Below are 19,520 nucleotides of genomic sequence, written 5' to 3'. Positions count from 1 at the left end.
TGTCCTCCCCCGGGAAGGTGGCGCTGCTGAGCCTTCAACTCACTGCGGCGTTACTCCAAACGAGAGCGTGATGAAGCGCCACAGCCTACAGCCTGCCGGAAATTGATTGAAGAAGAAGAAGAAGAAGCATCAAACTGAAAGTTGAAGGGCCCTCATTTTCGTGGAAAATAGATAAACGTACTTAACTTTATCGAAGGTAGGAGATAAATATTTCAGCATTCGCAGCAGAATTGTCGTATCCCACCATACGTGGTTCGATTATGTTCTGTCTGCAGACTTTCTTAATTGTGAGCTAACGTGCTAGCGAACTAGCATGCTCAGATATTGCAGATTCATTGTGTTGAGCAGTAGTTAGCTAGCTAGCTAGCTGTCACACTCATTAGTGCTTCGCCAAATGTTTTAACGTGTGTGAATGAATTGTAAAAACTAATTTACAGATCATATTCAGCAGTCAACATATGTTTCCCGTTACAGTAGAAGTCATGTTAGCATAACAGTAATGCGACAACGTTATTCTCTGATTGGCTGCTGCTTTTTGATTCAACTCAATCTTACTGAGTGTTTTTATTTTCATAGGACGTTTCTTCTATCGTGACAATATGGTAGGTTACGTTATTTATTTATTCACTGAGTATGAGTGTGTGATTTCTCTCTCTGTTAGCTAATATCTGCTTTCCTGTTCCATGTTTAGTCTCGCAGATATGATTCCCGGACAACTATATTTTCACCGGAAGGCAAGTGACATTTCTTGTATCCAGGTGAACAAACTGAGTTGAATCTGGATGGCTCCAAGATGCTGCATCACGCTCTAAATCTTCCTGATATCTGTCAGCCAAGTTTCATATGTTTGACAATTGTTTCCCCAGAGAATACCAAATCTTGCATGAAACTGTTGGTAGTTTGTATATTTATTTTGTTATTTGTGTCATCTATGTAAACACCCCGGCTGTATTTTCAGGACGCCTGTATCAGGTGGAGTACGCCATGGAAGCAATTGGTCATGCAGGGACATGTCTCGGGATTCTCGCCAACGATGGCGTGCTGCTAGCAGCCGAGAGACGCAACATCCACAAACTACTGGACGAGGTTTTTTTCTCTGAGAAGATCTACAAGCTCAACGAGTGAGTGAACCGAACTCCAGTGTAGCCCCTATTTCTATGAGGACATTAAGAAAATAAAGAGATCCGTTATCCTAACATTGGGACCTGGTCTGGTGTGATTCCCTCTCAGAGACATGGCCTGCAGTGTTGCTGGGATCACATCAGATGCTAATGTACTGACCAATGAACTGCGGCTAATCGCACAAAGGTAACTTCAGACGTCACGCCCCCATTACACTTCATTGCCGTTCCATTTACCTCCTTTCATCACAGACTAGTCCTGAAATATTGTTGCCTACAAAGACATGAGAGTGAGACAGTCCCACCATGAAAGAACATGGCAAGTCACAAGTAAAGGTTTTGGATCAGAGAAACAATAAGCATGCAGTTCTTTAAAAAAAAGTGTAATATTTGTTAATTTAAGTAGGCAAAACCATCAAAGCATCTCATACTGATGTTCGTCTCAGAGCTTAATGAGCCTCTAGTGATAGTTTTTCAGGCTGTTAACTTGAAATTGTTCCTCTAGATATTTACTGCAGTATCAGGAGCCAATCCCCTGTGAGCAGCTGGTGACAGCGCTGTGTGACATCAAGCAAGCCTACACACAGTTTGGAGGTATGATGAACTGGACTGTACCTTTCTGCATTAATGCTTCTGTTACTTCCATTTTGCTGAAGGATTCCAACGTAAAGCTTTAGGGCAGAACACAGTGTCACAGGTGGCGCTGAGCTGATGTGTGAACTCATTCCAGGGCTTGAATGTAGGGGCTGTTCATTGAGATGAAAATGTGATGCGCTGTAGCTTAAAACGAGTCTTGATCTGGCTCTCAATCTATTGGTTTGAACGTTCTCAGTCATACATTTTGGTCGTGCGCATGTTCTCTTGTCTCTCCACTCATGAAGCAGAGAGCTACTAGAATCTGTAAATAAATTAATTTGGGGATTTGCTAAAGGATAATTTCTTATTTTTACGCTTGCATCACAGTTTGAAATGTTTTTTAAAAAAAAAAAATTCTTGGGCAAAAGAACAGTTGGAAGTATTTCAATTTTAAGTTAGAGCACTATAACCAGCACCCTGTGAGGTTGCATCCATCCAGAAGCATCTTTTAAAAAATCACATTGGCCTTTGGTAGAAGGAGCCCACGATGATGCTAACTTCCATGTTGGCACGTCCTTGCTCTATTGCCTGCATCATTTCAAAAACAGCGGAATGATCCTCCAACAGTTGCACTTTGGTGACAGGAAAGAGGCCGTTTGGAGTGTCTCTGTTGTACATGGGCTGGGACAAGCACTACGGCTTCCAGCTGTACCAAAGTGACCCCAGCGGCAACTACGGAGGCTGGAAGGCAACCTGCATCGGCAACAACAGCGCGGTGAGTGTGAACAGATTCTCCAGGCAGTTGGTATGTTATCGATGATCGAAAAATGCTGTACGTGTCTAGAAAACACAAGGTTCAGCCTGTTAGTTAAGGTTTAGTTTGGGAAGAAATGAAATGATGCTGCTCATCCTCTGATGTCATGGCGGCAGGCTGCAGTGTCCATGCTGAAGCAGGACTACAAAGAGGGAGAGATGACACTGTCCTCTGCTTTGGCTTTGGCCGTCAAAGTTCTCAACAAAACCATGGATGTCAGCAAGCTGTCTGCAGAGAAAGGTTGGTGCAACCATCAGCGTGCCAGTGTTTCCTTCTAATGTCCTGGTTAGTTTTAACTGACATGTTAATGTTGGACTTGTATTTTAATGGTAACATGTTTATGAATAAATTTGATGTTGATTACTATGTAACCAAGAGGTTCAAGATGATAATATAATAACACCAGGTTGTATTTGATGTGCTTTTTCAGTGGAGATCGCCACCCTGACGCGAGAGGGCGGGAAAACAAGGATCAAGGTTCTGAAACAGAAAGAAGTAGAAGAACTCATCAAGCGACACGAGGCTGAGGAGGCCAAGGCTGAGAAGGACAAGAAGGACAAGGAGCAGAAAGAGAAGGACAAATGAGCAAAATAATGCGGCCATTTTCCTTTGGTCACCAAATTCTGTATTGTTCTGTCTTTTACATTAAAAGTTTGGAAACTGGTTGGGCTCTGGTTCACCGTATGAGCACAAAACTATCGAAATGTCTTTTTCAAAAATAAAATTAAAATGTTGTGGTGAAATGTGTGTTCAAAGAAGAACAAGTGCAATATTGAGGGCTTAAATATTTCTCTGTAATGGAATACAACAGCGGCGGCACGGTGGTGCAGTGGTCAGCACTGTCTCCTCACAGCAAGAAGGTTCCAGGTTCCAGTCCCGGCTCCATCACAGGATCTTTCTGTGTGGAGTCTCCATGTTCTCCCTGTTCCTGTGTGGGTTCTCTCTGGTACTCCAGCTTCCTCCCACAGTCCAAAGACATCAAGAGGGGACGAGGCTGATTGATACTCTAAATTGACTGTAGGTGTGACTGTGAGTGTGAATGGTTGTCTGTCTCTATGTGTTGGTCCTGTGATGGACTGGTGACCTGTCCAGGGTGAACCCCGCCTCTCACCTGAAGACTGCTGGGATAGGCTCCAGCCCCCCCCCCCCCCCCCCCCCAACCCTTAACAGGATAAGTGGTAGAAAATGGATGGATGGATACAACATCAGAACTCAAAAAAACAAGGTCGAACTGTAAAGTTGAACCAAAACCACAATGTTGGATTTCAGGAAAGAGTCATTTATTGCATGTCAGATGTGTTAAACCACACACACGCACACACACACTTATTTAACCACCTAAAACTGATTTATCACAGGATGTGAACTCAAGCATGCAGGCATGTCTGAGGACTGTTGTGGGTCATGTCATCACGCAGAATCCATCGAGTGACTGATGGTGCCAAGAAGAAAGAAACAGGTACAGTGAGGACTTGTTTGGAGTGACCAGGTTGAGGTGTTTCCCTCTTGTGTAACAACTGCCCTTCTGAACTGTAGATTTGACCTTTGACCTGTAAACAGTGGTGTGCATCAGAGTGAGCTAGTTTGCCACTAGGTGGTACTAAATCCATGTGCGTGTGCCATCTGAGAGCTCTCAACAGGTAAATTACTGAAATATTATTTAATAAACTGTCTCTTCAGTCAAATTATGTCACTTTTTAGAATATAATAGGATACAATTTGTCAAGGTTGAAATAACGACCTGTTTTTGTAAAGACTTTTATAACTTCAACTGTCTGGAGATGACGTGCTTCCTGCATACAAGGTTTTTTCAAATCATTTATGACCCAAAGGTGAAACGGAGCTTCACGTATGCATCAAACACCATGACAGAATTAACGGACGAAAATGAAAGACACTTCGTACCCTGACGAGAATATTCATACTCAAGGCAAAGCAGCCACATGATGGCGCCAGTGTTCGATAACGTCTTGCTCTGGTTGTGTTCCAGAGGCCAATCGATCTCTTTCTAACGTGCAGGTCTGATGTCAAGAACCTGCTGAATTGAGCCCCGTGAATCAAATCTCCTGCTCTGTTTGTGCATGGATTGAACTGTGTTGAACTGAATATTGATTATCAGTTTTGCCTGAATAAAAATTAGAAATTTTCAAGATGAGGATTTGAATTTGTTGAGCTAGTTTTTGATACTTGGCCATGGACCAGGAAAATACTGTAACTGGACTCCGCTTGCGGTGAACTTGGACTTGTTTTTTTCTGCCACTTTACTCAAATCCAGATACGAGGAGGAGTCGGCAGAAGCTGCTGACTCACTGCAACGCCGCTGTGCTTCGTGTTATGAGTCAGTGAAAGTCTGTTTTATGATTTAAAAATATATTTTTGAACGTGTGATGATGCTAATTGTGCTTTTTGTTTTTTCTTTGCTGTCATTGTTGAATTTGACTTTTTACAGGGTTGTCTGCTCGCGGCCTGCAGAGCGCTGTTTCATATGAAACAAAAATATTAACATTTCTCCTCATTTGACATTTGAGGATCGGTGAAGATGCAAATATTGTTCATTTTCAAAAGCTGACCAACCACAGGAGATGTGTCCTACGTCCCTGAAAGGTCCAGTTTGACACCACCCTTTCATACTAGACTGTGATTGGCTTTTTAATATGAGGTCATCAAATCATGCCGGTAAGTACACACCTGAGATTGAAGGTGAGTGCAGAGAAACTGTGAAGCCTTTTATAGTTTCACAGTTAAATGAAAAATTGTATTTGGGTTTGCTGTTTGAATATTTATAAGTAGCGGCGTTTGCCAATTGGAAAATAGCGGTGTTACATGTGGTGAAGCATATTTAACCTTAGAATAACAAAATAAACATACAGATGAGGAAAAAAAGGCCTTTTGTGAGCCAAATTTCTATTAGCAGACATTGAGAGTGACATGGCCCATTAAAACGTAAGATGTCTGAGTGAACGCCAAGATAAAGTCTTGGCCAGCCACCTTGAAATGAAAACTTCTTTTCATTTGACGTCAATCTTTAGTTTAGGATCTTGCACGGACCTAAACTGTAAATCAACAGCACTAATTCATTTAAAGGACAGAGGCAGTGAGGTCATGGTGTTCACATGAGCTGGAGTGGGAGGATCTTGGCCTAGGAATGACTGGAGCCACTCGCAGGCCTCCCCTCCCGAGAACCAGCTGGGACGGAGTCCATTGACGTCCCCTCTTTTCTATTTCTCTAAATCTGGCTCAAGAGGAAGTTTAAATGTCATTTTCATTTTAGTACACCTCCTACTCTTGAACATAACACTTCCACATGCTTGCCAACTTGTTTATGCCATTACTCAAAACCCAAACACACATGTGAGGATGATCCCGGACTGAGGCGTAGACGCCCACCGCCGTCCGCTGTGATGAAGCAGATAGGGAGTTAGGGGCAATCTGCTGCAGTGTAAACACAGCCCCAGAAAAGCACTGGAATGTCTCTGCAGTGGGAGCTGGAGTACGAGGTCAGCCGAAGGCCAAGACAGGTGGTATACATCAGAATCAAGGCTGACATCTCAGCATTAACGTATCCAAACAAGAGGCAGGCGGTATGTTGTCTTGCTGGGGCTGGCAGGACAGGAGGAGGAGGAGGAGACCAGCGAGGAAGAGAGAGTGAGCAGAGAGAAAAGGGGGAGTATAAGGGCCAGGAACGAGTAGGAGTGTCCCCACAACGCCATCATGTTGCCATCTCTCCCAGTCCCTCAGGAGAAAACACCAGTTAGCAAACCAAGCTAAACAGCAGACTTGCTGTGATTCAAAGCCCTGATGTTGATACCATCACTGATCCAGACAGCTTCAGCCACGTAGGCCGGGGAGCCAGTCCACGATGGTTCAGAGCAGCGGAGCCAGGACGCAGAGACGTATACGCAGACGGTCCACACCTGCCTTAACGGTGCTGCTGTGGAAGGGTTTATAAACATACATATAGTAGGAATGAGGATTCACACACTTGAGACGTGAGCTGGTCATGAGCTGTATTTGGAGAAGAAACATTAAAGGGGTAGTTGGTCCAAAAATGAAAATTCTGTCATTATCTGCCCACCTTCATGCCGACGGCTTCACAGTTGCAGTAATCTCCCTAACAACCGGAGTGAATGCTGACCAGCTTTTAAATGTGACAAAAATACAAAATAAAACCGTCAAAATACTGCTCATCTGAACTAACCCAAGTGTCTTGAAGCCTCTACATGACAAGTTCTATAAAAAATAATGTCGTGTTTTTTGCCTCACTAAAAACACGGCGTCATAGCTGGAAGCTACACACCTACTTGAGGCTAAAAACATTGATTTATGGTCGTATAGTAAAGGTTATTCATCCACTCTCTGCACCGCCACTTGCTTGCTAACACTAAACCTTAGATTAACGATTAGAGGGCTAATTGTGGGAAGCAAGCAGGGAAGGAATGAGCCCTGAAACCCGAACGTATGACAGCATTATTGAATGTTCGGTTCCCTCACCTCAAAGCCAGTGAGTCATTCGAACGTGTTTTCAGTGAAATGCCTGAAATAAGGCCTGTGGTTATCCTAGTTTAATATATTTCAGTGTTCTGCTCTACGGCATAAAATACATCAAATGCATACATTTAATTCAAAGTTTGAATGTGTCTGTTGTAAAGTTGGTAACAAGTAGCCTGATGAGACCAGACGTTACGGAGACATTAGACGTCATCGTACTGACAAGTGAAGAAGCATGAGGCCGTAGGCGGTGGTGCTGAAGTCAGGCGTCGCTCATGGCGTAACGTTAGATTTGTGCCTCTAACAAACGCATCTACACTAGTAGTACTGATCATTTATAGAGATTGTCCTGCTGAACAAAATCTAAAATCAATCTTGTAAACCCTTGCTCGCCAAAGAAATGATTCTCAGCAATAATCCAAAATGCAGAGTAAAAATCTCGTTGGCTTTTAAAGGAGGGAGCCCTTAAGAACGCTAACTTTCTGTTTGCTTGAAAAACACGTCATCGTTATGGTACTCTGTTGGCATAACTGATGAAGCTGGAGAGAGGAGGGAACAAAGGGTGAGAGGCTTGAGACTTGATGGATATTATACTGCTTAGTCATGTTTGCTTTACATGGACCTTACAGGACTGGGCCTGTGGTTTATTCAGGAACATTTCTGAATCATGTATGGAAGCACAAGGAAAGCTTGACCCCCGAAGACTGGGGGGCCTCTCCTACCTTTTCTCTTAGCAGGACACTCATAAACCATCACTTCTAAACTTGGAACTGCAAAGTATCTAGAAGCAGACAATTTGTAACTTCCATTTATGAACTAGCGAATGGAAGAATTTAACCTTGATGTGCTTCCTCGGCCCTGCTTGGACCGGAGCAGCACCTGCAGTCAGAGACGTGCCAGCCGACAGAGGGGGTGGGGGGTGGGGGGGTGTTTGACTCTGTATTACTTCTTCTCTGACTGACTCTAACTCTGAGAGCCAAGGCCACTCAGTGGTGTGTGAAATCCTGACCTTACTGGGAATCAGGAATTAAATAATCTTCTCATCCATGCAAATCCTTGAGATTACAGACTCACTGCCAGTTCACCATAAATGGAGCCCAGTCCCTGTAAATAATAATTATGGCGAGATAAGAAGAGCTATATGAAGCTCTTATTGCTGTGGGCGCATAATAGCAGGTTTGTGCTGCTGCACATTATCTTAATCAGACTTTCGGCTTCCATATTGTCTTGGCGATAAAAATATCAGAATTGTTGTTGTACAAACACAAACCTGTTATTCAGTTTTTAACATTTTTTTTTCCTGTTGAATTTGTCTTGGCCTTCTGAGAAAGCTAAACATAAAGTTTATCAAGCGGATATTAATTCCTGGGTTATTTTATTTTTGAGACAAATGGGGCAGTTTGTTATGATTGTCAGTGGTTATTTATTTGAGTCCGTAGTTTGTTTAGGAGGGCTGTTTCCATTATTTTCACGTGTTGTTTCAGTTGAAATGTTCTAGCAGACGTGCTGGGCTGTTTCTGCCTGGAACAATGTCCTCTTGTCACTGTTTTCCTAATAAGGTAGAGCAGCGATGAAGTCTTTGTGCTGGATGGAGGACTAAGAATAGGCACGGAAAGTTCCCAGTCAGGTTCTCTGTCCACTTTCAACTTCTGTCAAACCTCACGATTCGAGTAAACAGAGCTCAACCTCACATCCCTTTCACATCTGGAGGAAATATTGAGAGTGGGCGGTGTCAACATCATATACTGTATCAAACATCCTAAAAGTTTATTCAGTGTTCAGCTCGTATTTTGATTCATTATAGCGCCACGTCTTCTGTCACCAGGCTGAGAGGTTTTGTTAGGAGGAGGTGGTGTTGTTACCTCCACCAAGGAGGTCATGTTTGTGTGTTTATGTGTTTATTCGTTTGTCTGTCAGCAGCATTCCAGGAAACCTATGGGGCTGATTCTCACCAAACTTGGTGGAGGGATGTAGAATGGTCCAAAGAAGAAGAAGTTAAAATTTGGAGATCAATCACAGCGCCAACTGGTGGCCACAGGAAATGGCAAAAGCAAAAATGCGCTAAATTGGACTTGACTCATCTGTGGTGATGTGTGTGTGTGTGGTGTGTGTGTGTGTGTGGGGGGGGGGTACCCTTTGCTGGGCTGAGGCTGTCTTTTGCAGATGATGTGGTCTCTTCGTTGGTCTGTGAGCTTCAGCCCTCACTGGATCAGTTCCCAGGCCAAGAGAGAAGCAGCTGGGATGAGGATCAGCACCTCTAAACCTGAGGCCATGGCTCTCAGCAGAGAAACGGGGGATTGTTCACCTCAGGCAGTGAGTCCTTACCCCAAGTGGAGGATTTTCAGTATCTCTGGGTTCTTTTCTGGCGTGAGGAATCTATGCAGTGTGAGATGGGCCGAAGGATCAGAGCAGTGGGGGCACTGTCTCACTGTTGCTCTCGATCTATCTGTCAGTCTTCGTTCCTACTCTCACCATGGCTGTTGTTGAACAATGGTTTCCTCAGAGGGGAGGCTGGTGTCTCCCTTAGGGACAAGGTGAGGAGTTCGGTCATCTGTGAGGGACTCAGGGTGGAATCGCTGCTCCTTTACATTGCAAGGAGTCTGCTGAGATGGTTCAGGCATCTGGTCAGGATGCCACCGGGACGCCTCCCGAGGGAGGAGTTCCGGGCACCTCAAGCTGGGAGGAACCACAGGGCAGACCGAGGACTAGAGGGAGGGACCGCATCTCCATGGTGGCCTGTGAACACCTTGGGATCCCAAAGTCGGAGAAGTCAATGTGGCCATGGAAAGGGAAGTTTGGGTTCCTTGTCGGAGTTCAATTCCAGATAAGTGGTTGAAGATTGATGGATGGATGGATGATGCGCTCCTCCTAGTGGACCAGATTCATCTCTAATGTGGTCAGAAACACCTTTTGACCTTGGTGATGGTTTATTGAGTTCAGCTCATCCTGATATTTCACTTTAGAAAACCTTGCAGCACATTTTTCTCCTCAAATCAGGTTTACAGCATGAATAATAAACCACACCTTGAACTGCATCAGGTATTCAACTGTGGTATTAAATGTCAAGGCATCTGAGTACTCAATATCAAAGCGATTTAAAGGCTATGAAAGGGTCAAAGCTTGATACCCAGCGCCAATGCAGCAGTGGTTATTACGACATTATTACATATGAACTTGCAAAGTTCAACTCTCATCTCCTCCACTTCATAATTTGATCTCAGATTCATTCCCCTAAAGTTTTGTGACTCAAATCAAAAGTCCCGCCTCCCTCTACTGACTGGGCCTTTGGTCCTAACACTCTGGAGTTCTGCACATCTGTCCGGTTGCACGACTGCATCGCGCCTGGTTGTGATGGCACACAGACGAAACCAGCTGTGCTGTGTTGCAGCTGCTGAATAAAGGTGTGGTGCCACAGACGGTAGCGAGCTGGAGGGAAGCTGGAGCGAGAGGGAGTTGGATCGGTCCACCAGAGTGCCTCAGCAACACCGGCATCAGCATGACATCTTTACAGAATTCTGATCCAAACAGTGTGCGATGTTCAACCACGCCAGCCTTCGTTTCTCTGCCTCCTTCAGCTGGAAGTCATTCACAACATCTATTTGATACATTTAAATACTCAGTGGAACAATGACACATATTTACAGCATTTCCTGCAGCCGTGTTATCTACATGTGCCGAAAAACATTTTCCATTCATCTGAGCTCAGGTAAGTAATTTATGATCAATCATTTTTGAATTCTGATTTCATGTACATGACTTACCCAGGAGAAACGAGAGAGCGCTGGAACATGAAGCACGACTGCAGTGAGTGACCGGAAGAAACCCATGAGCAGAGAAAGTAAAAAGAAGCTTGAAAAGTGCCAGTAATTATAAATAAGGTGCGGTCTTACCACCGACCACTGGTATGTGCCGTATACTTAGTACGACACTGGTCAAAAACATGGTTTGCTGGGCCTCCAGTATGAGAGACCGATCAGTGTGGATGAGGCCCATCTACCTGATACCTTTATGATGCTGATGGTGATCACTGGTATAATTCTTTAATGTATCCGTCATTGATTTTGCTCTGTAAACGGCCTCTTCTTGTTCATCAGAGTGAAATAAAGGAGCGCCGCTTTACTCTCTGCAACCAAAAATGCGTGACGCCACTGTTTCACATGACACACCATTGTGTCCGCACAGCAATGAAACACGCAAGTTGTGCTCTCACGTGTTCTCGGGTTGGATACGTGATGCAAATATTCATTCTTCCTACTCACAAACACGCAACATGATGTATTTGCCGGTTGAGGGTTGTAAGTGATTTGGTTTCTGATTCAAGCAGTGAATTTTTTAGAGGCCAGTTTACTAAAAACCATTTGAGTGAAGCTGTCGGAGAAACAGCAGCTTTCAGTTACTGTAAACTTTTGTTGCATTTCAAAACAGAAGCTTCTGGTGCTGCGTTCAGATTGAATCAGCAAATTTAACTTAGCATCCAGTAGTTTCAGCAGGTGTTCGACAACTTTCTTAAATGTCTTTCGTCTCCTGGCGACCTCGGTCACCTTGACCTGGCCAACTGCAGCTGCACGAATCACCCTCAATGGGCCTTTTGTGTCCCTCCATCAGCTCCATTAACAACAATACACTGATTTATAAAATATGGTATACTTAGACCCCCCCCCCCCCCCCCCGCAACCAACCAGCATGTCTCGGTTTCTTATTCAGACAGACATTTGTTTGCCAGTGGATAATGAATTTGTGCCTATCAGTTAAGAAAAGAGAGATTACGATAGATTAATCTGAATGTTCTAATTTCCTCTTCTAAGTTCATGTTGTTTTCAAATATGCAGAAGCTCTCTCTCATCTTGCCTCTCATATATGTGTCTGATGTTACTCTGGAAAGTTTCTGGGGAAGAAGTTTTGGCCCACCCCGCCTACGTCCATTGTCTCAACTGGAACATCTTCCATTGCCCCCTTTAAATAAAACGCCGCCAGAAACTCAGTCTGATACATTTTTGATAAGAGATGAACCCTGAAAACAGCGGGCGGCATCTAAATTATGCAACCATTCACATCCTCTTAGGGGAAAAAGTGGAGTTGGGCTGAGTTGTCAAAAGGAACGAGCCATGACAGGCTGGTGCGTGGGGGCGGGGTGGTGGCGACCATGCATTATGAATGGTGCTAAGTACGGCTCAGCTGGAGGAGTTGAGTGGAGGCGATGGAGGGCGATGGGATGGTACCAACCTATTGGCTGCCTGCAGGTAATGCACTTCACTTTACCACCCCCCCCCCCAAAACATTCTCTCTCCCCCAGTTCCCCCATTACTGCCCTCAGCTTTCAACGCAGGGCCTGCCACCGCCCTAAAACATCCACCTGAAGTACAGAAGCTACTCGTCCCCAAATAAGATTCATGCAGTCGCTCGGCAGCGAGAGGAGTGCAGAGGATGACTAATAGATTGTAAAAGACAGACTGCACTTTCCGAGGCCGAGTTGGATTTTCAAAGGGATTCGGCTATTTAGATTTCACTTGAGACATTCATTGCAACAATGAGGACAGTCTGTTTTTGTCCAGAAGTGTAAAAGTTTTATATCAATATGTTTTCAGACAGTATTGAAACTTATTATGTGTCTCGCAAAAAAAGGGAAGCATTTAGAATGAAGAGCCTTTTCTTCATTGTCCAGAACAAATAGAGAACACACGTGTTTCGGTATCTTGGCTTCTGCACAAAGTTTAGGTAATAAAAGTGTTTGCTTTGTACTTTTGTCCATTTTGAAAATGAAAATCTACACAAACCCTTTCTTCACGTCAGCAAATAAAAAAAAAAAGAAAAAAAGCAGATTTCAATATCCAATAATTCAATATCCCTGCACGGAACTTACACAGTTGATCTCATCTTTCAATCAGTGGTTTAACTGGTTCTTTTCTTGTGTCTTACAGCAAGACTGAAAACAAACGGTTTCTTGCACTAAAAAAAAACTGAAAGGGATACTTCACCCAAAAAGTGTGTTTTGCCTTTTCAAGTATTTGCAAATGGATGTCTATTTTTCACCACTGCATCATTGTTTTGTGACTCCAGAATGCAGAAAGAGCCACGTATATTTGGCGTGAAGCTAATGGTGACTGGCAGCTAACAACAGAAAACTGCCCGAAAAAAAATCTGCTGTAAAAGTCTTGGGAACGTCATCCCCAGTAACCCACAGCGCTACCAGGGATCGGTGTCGAGCTGCAGCAGCTGGCAGCTTCAGTTGACCAACATGTAGCTGCTGCTGGCCGGCAGGCTGCTCTTTGACTAGTATGGAGGTATGGTAGCACTTCCCATCCACTACCATTCATTGTGCTAAGCTAACTTGCTTCTTGTCTGGCTGTGGGGGTAATTATGTATTTTCCAAAAGTCGGCACGTACCTTTGAATTACAGTCTAGATGTAAAGTGAAGTTGCCTGGCTCTTTAATGTGCAGCCGGATCGAGATACTATTTTATTAATAGAAACTCCAACCAAGCCAAGACTCCAACCCTGAAAAGAAAAAGATTGTCTGGGATCTTCTTAAGACTGATGCTGAAAATTCACGCTGATGCTAAAAACAGAATATTTCAGCCCAGATAAAAACGCCATTTTCAAAATTGTCTAAGGCTATCAGACAAGTTATGAAATATGCTGCAATTAATTGGATTAATTACATTTCAAAATGTCTCCACATTTGCTTCCTGTACAAGATGTCCCATCATCCTCCAGCTCCTCTCATGCAGCTGGACCGCAGGGAAATCCCAGTGGAAACGTCGCTGCTCAGCTGAGGCTCCTAACCAAGTTTAATATTTGATGAAATTAGTTCTGCTCACTGCCTCTGTTTTCTTACTTCTGCTGAATGTCTCCTGGCCCCAGATTGCAGCCTGATTTTCCTTTTTCAGTTAATGTTTGCTGGGATTCACTTGTAATGAGTGACAATTTAAAGCTATTTGAAGAGAAAATGCGAATTTAAAAACCGAAAAATAATCATGCTGTTGAGTGAATTAGCCTCACAGTTATTGTGAACCATATTTGATATGCAACTATAACCTGAGACAGTCTTGATCTCCTCGGATGCGATGTGACAGAGTCCACTAATGGAGAGTTTGTGTGTCTCTGTGTGGAGTTTCTCGTGCAAGACGAGGGAACAGCCGAAGAAAAGGAACTGGTTCACCAAACGTGTCAGCGGAGAGTTCAATTTTTTCAAAATAATCTGGATATTTTCAGCAGCTTGTCAAGGAGAAATCGACAAATCATTTTAAACCACAAAACAGGACTGAGAAAAGATTTTGGCGATCCACAACACAATGCAGCATCCTGCGTCTCTCCTCAGATGTTTCTGCAAGATTACATTTCAACAACAACAAAAAGCCCCAGCAATTTTGAATTGGTAGCCTCTGGTGAAATCCGTTTTAATGAAGAAAAAAAAGCTTCAAGAATCTATTTTTGTACACTATATCTTTGTTGTGGTGGTCTATTCATCACATGTTGTACTTGTAACATGAGGATATTTGAGTGCAAATCCAACCAGGACAGAGCACAGTTGCAACTAAAGCATCAAATATCTTGTGCCAAATGAAAATGTCCAAATAAAATGTCTCTATATCTTTACATCTGTACAGAGAACTCTTAAAAAAAAGGCCCTCTAAAGAACAGAAAGAAATATTTAGATTTCACAGTTTGGATGTAAGATAAATTCTAAGCTTTAGAAATATTAGGAAGAGCAAAGACATTTTACTCCACGAGCACTGAAGTGTTACAGCCAGGTAGATAACCCTCATATGTTCCTCACCAGACTGTAATAAATTAGACCAGTCGCACTCCAAACTCAAGTTTCACGATGAGCAAACGGCGTAAAAGCCTGATGTTTACTTAAAGCAGATTGATTTAGTGTCTCTGAGAGGGACTGAACTTCTTCCTGCTGCTATTAACTGCCTTGTTATTGTCCGTTAGATGAGAACCATGCCTTGGATCTGTGGAACAGAAGAGCGAACAGGAGAATGTATGTTTGGATTGGAGCCCTGTGATTGATGCTCTGTGAGATTTACGTACCAACAGCAGCGAAGGACTTCCTGAGCTGAGGACGGCATCTCTGGGTTTGTCTGTCCATAGATGTGATTGTTAAGCATCTGATCATCACTGTAACAGTCATAATTTAGCACCGTTATCGGTGAGAAAAAAAATGGCTAGAAATGTAAATCATGACTGACTTTACGCTTCAGGTTCACGCTACATAAATCACACTGACTGACGAAGGCTGATGTAAACAAGCTGAAGAGCCTGCAGCCTGCTTGCAGCTCTGTGAGGCTGACATTAAGAGAGCACCAAAGTAAAAGCGCTTGATTTGATTGCGTGTGAAGCTATGGCTTTGCTATTTGCAAATTCCAGGATTTTTCCAGGTTTTTCCACAACTTGGAGTATTTGTTGGTGTGAACTCAGCTGAGTGGTCACGAGAAATTGTTGGAAATGCTTTTGAACCACACCCTCTAATGACAGTTAGCTTTTTTTTTTTTTCATCCATATTTTGTTGAAGCATAATTGAAAAACTCATCTCTGATATTGAAGGTGAAATTTGCATTTTTCAGCAGAGTTTTGTAAAGTGGATGTTTGTTATTCTGATTTGGAAGAGAGCGAGGACCAGGGGAGGCACTGCATCAGCCTGTCGGTCCACTGAAGTACAAACATCATCACTAACGCGTGCGAGGGTTAAAATTCCTGAAGTCATGAACGAGGAGGGCAAGAGGGCCATTCATATGAAACCTCCGGACCTTTAACATGTCATAGATTATCTCTGAAAGCGTGAAAACACACTACGCTGGACTCGCCACCATCAGTGAAACATTCTAATGAAGCATGGATTATTATAAATGCATTAATATGTAGGTCACTACTGGGTGGACTAACACCTTCTACTGATGTAGTCCATCACAAAGTGTGTTTTTCACGCTGTGAGTACCCGCAGGAGGCGTTCTTTGATGACGGCCCACAGGGTCAGCGGCTGGCTGGGATGAAGCAACAGAGGAGAGGATATTTAAACGTAGCAAATCATTGTGGACTGGAACTTGTGCCGTGAGGATGTAAATTCAGTGACACAAAAGGAGCCTGGCTAACTCTACGGGGTCATCTCATCTATTCCACCCGCGTAACTGGGACAGCCAGGTGTACCCCACATCCTGCAGTCAACGCAAAAGCATTATTATATTTCTGGTCGGGTGGCAGGAGTGAGAATCCTATGAGCACGTGACCTCTGATGAAGCCGCTCCATCCATGGGTCCGAGCGCAGCGTCGTAAACCGCGTTCAAACACTTGTCACTGGTTTATTATCCTGATGTGGACTTGACAGCACCAAAATACAGGCCAATTTGTGATTCATTACTCTCAGAGTCGCACTGTCTTGAAGAAAAAATGAAATTCGTGTCCATGCATCATTATCGTTTTCATATTAACAGTGAAACTGCGAGGGTTGATTCACCACTTTGGTCCCGTAGTCTTCAGAGGAGTCGTCCCACTCAGGATGATGACCCCCGACCTTTGATCAGGGCCACTGTGACACGACTCACACGTTTCAGAGTAAAATGTGTTGACAGGTAGATTTCCTTCCCAGAGTGGCACACAAATCATCGTTAGCTTTTTCCACTCTCACACGTAAGCATTGTGAAATGTTGTGTTATGAACTTTCGTTTTCAGTCCCTTGAGGTCTCTAAACCCTCGTGATAAAACTTGTGACTTCTACCAAAAACAGGTAAATAAACAGTAGGCAAATGCATTTTTGGGAGACAAACGAGTTATATTACACATCATCTTCATGTAAACATTCAAAAAACAAAAACGAGGCCTTGGATTTGTTTGGGCTGATAAATCCAACACAAATACACACAGTTAAAATCTAATAAGTGAACCGTGTTCCATTTAATGAGAAGAATAACATCCAGCAGCCGCAGCAGCAGCAGGATGACGCCATTGTTGACTTGGATCCAAACTCAAAGTTTTATTAATCATGTGATGATGTGGAATTTAACACGAACATGAAAGTCGAGCTTTTTCGCTGTTTCCTCTTATGATCATTTGGCTTCACACTATTGCACGGCTGTTATGGAGTCATCCATGTTTATGAGGGGTTGGTTTACATTCCTTAAACAGAGCATGAGCGTGTCTCACCACTGAGGAAAAGACTCCTGACATCCGTTTTACTTGCAGGAGAGAATCGTCTGCTGTTCGGGTGAAAGCAGAGAGGAGCTGCAGGCGAAGGCTCCAATCATGGCTGCCTGACGGTTATCAAAAGGCTTTCCTGTCTATGAAACGTCTGCATGGGTTAAATATCAGGCTTGGATACATTTATGATCTGAATAATGAGCGTAGATGGTACACTCACATGTAAACAACATAACATTGGAACATCCAGGAAGAGAAACCACTGTTCTCTTTTAAATTGAGTCTCTGGAGAGATTCCAGTTCTATCAAGCACATCTACTTTGTTTACAGATCCGCCATCTTTGATTGAGGAAACAGCCAAGTGTTTCACTGAGACGTGTCTTTCCTCCGTCTGCTTGTTCAGGTCTGAGGGTTGTTTTCTCACTTATTTGCCTGTGACCTTATAATCTTCGACAAAGAAGCGCTCAGTGCTCAAAGAAGTTTTCAGTGCTGTTTGTTTGCATGTTTGTTTGTCTGTGAGCAGGTTTTCTCTAAAAACTATGAGGCAGACTCTTACTGTACTTGCTGGAGGGGTGTAGCACAATCCAGAGAGGAATCCCTCAAATTTTGAGCCAGATCAGTTCCAACAGGGCAGAAAAAGTTGTCTCTGTCCTCTACATTACCATCCCGCTATTCAGTGGTTTCATTTCACTTCTCTACGCTTTCAAAATCAGTTAACTTTGCGCTTGTTTGTCAAGACTGCTTGGAGGTAAAGCAGAGGAGACTCTCCAAGTCCCTCCTTACAAAGCTGCGTGTCATGACGATGTAACATTTTTAAATGAACACAGAGACTTGGCGTTGGGAGCTTTAGATTACAAGTCAAGCAGAGATCAGGGAGTCTGATTTCATGATATTCAGACATGCATTTGAAACTAGTCAGCAGAAATGTGAAATACACTTTACGTGTAGACCAGCTTTGCAAACACATCCTTTTCTTGTTGCTAATCTCTCGACTCATTAGCAGCCGATGAGTTGGGACATTTGTGAAACGCACTCTTATCAGCAATGTTGTAACTGGAGCTTCAGGCAGCCAACTAATGAAGATTTCATGCACATCCCAAATCAATATGTATTACCAAAGACAGGGAAAATGTTACTGTTTGTCCTTTGACCAGTCACTGAAGGCAACGCCGCCTGTTTTGAGTGGTTCAAACCTTGATAAGAAGCAAGAAGGGTTCCAACCCCAGCAGGAAATGATGGATGCATGCAGCATCAAACCCTGCAGACACACTGGTGCGCTCAAGTCTGAATAAAGTAAAGCTGCAAAGATCTGACATCCTGTCAGGTCATCTGCCTCAGAGTTGCATGACCGCCCACCTCCTCCTGGTTAATCATCTTCTTTTCCATTCTCTTTTGCATCTTTATCTTGTTTTCCTTCTTTTCCTGCGTTCTGTCTTTTCCCACCCACTTAATGTCCCCTTGAGAAGCTGGCAGCGGAGTTTGAGGTCCCACCAGCGTCTGTGAGCTGGGAATCTGCTGCCCTTTGGTTTAAATAGCGTAACCCTCTGTGTCCCATATTCCGTACACAAACAGGAAGTGAAGACCTTATTGCTGAGGGAGGATGTTGTGAAAGTGTTTATTTTCACCATGTTCACAGTTTCTCTGTGACTCATACGATACTGCCTAGGAAATATGACCAAAAAAATGTATTGTCAAATTTATCAATTCTAGTCTAAAATGTCCTTAAAATGCTTAAAACTAATAGTACTAATAGTGTGCCTGACTGTGCTTTAGGAATGTGATTTCCCCCCCCCCCTCTCTCTCTCTCTCTCACACACACACACACACACACACACACACACACATTTTCTTTGAGGAAAACGTCCGTGGACTTTCTTTTCAGTTCATGAGAAAATGACTAATTAGACTCCCACGGGTGGCTTTTTCTTCATTGGAGTGTTTCAGAATAATAGGAAATACCAAGTTTGTTTCAACAAGTTATTAGATTGGGATCTTATATCGCAGCCTTTTCTCCAAATCTAAGAAAGTGAGAAGTGACCGCAAGACAGCCAGAGAGAGAGAGAGAGAGAGAGAGAGAGAGAGACAGAGAGAGAGAGAGAGAGAGAGAGAGAGAGAGAGGCTTGTCTTTATGTTTGACAATATGTAGCACACAATCTCACAGTAGTCCCCCGATCTGGCAAACCTTTTGGAACATTTTTTTTAGCTCATAGTTCTGTTTTCTGCTTCGGACGAAACACTAAACGCAGTCACTGCTGACGTTGTCGTCTTTATAGAAAACCGAACAGAGCTGCAGAGGCAACGACCTGCCGTCGCTGCGCTCGGCGCTGGATGGATGGCTTTAGTTTAGGCGCAGGACCAGAAGTCCTTTCTCCTCTGATGCTGACG

General features: G+C 43.5%; 1 protein-coding gene across 1 annotated transcript; it reads left to right on the top strand.

Moving 5' to 3' along the window:
• The first annotated feature begins 61 nt into the window (after positions 1–61).
• Positions 62–3,243, top strand: LOC147269037 (proteasome subunit alpha type-4). The gene is made up of 9 exons (XM_086227087.1): positions 62–196; positions 577–602; positions 692–734; positions 959–1,121; positions 1,231–1,308; positions 1,627–1,715; positions 2,342–2,472; positions 2,628–2,751; positions 2,942–3,243. Exons 2-9 carry the CDS (start codon positions 600–602, stop codon positions 3,094–3,096), a joined length of 786 nt encoding a protein of 261 aa, XP_086083213.1. The 5' UTR covers positions 62–196; positions 577–599; the 3' UTR covers positions 3,097–3,243.
• Positions 3,244–19,520: the final 16,277 nt, after the last annotated feature.

The sequence above is a fragment of the Aulostomus chinensis genome, chromosome 2, assembly GCF_037954235.1.
Source record: "Aulostomus chinensis isolate RoL2024-O1b breed Wild chromosome 2, RoL_Achi_v1.0, whole genome shotgun sequence".
Taxonomy (NCBI): domain Eukaryota; kingdom Metazoa; phylum Chordata; class Actinopteri; order Syngnathiformes; family Aulostomidae; genus Aulostomus; species Aulostomus chinensis.
This window is presented reverse-complemented; position numbering and strand designations above follow the sequence as displayed.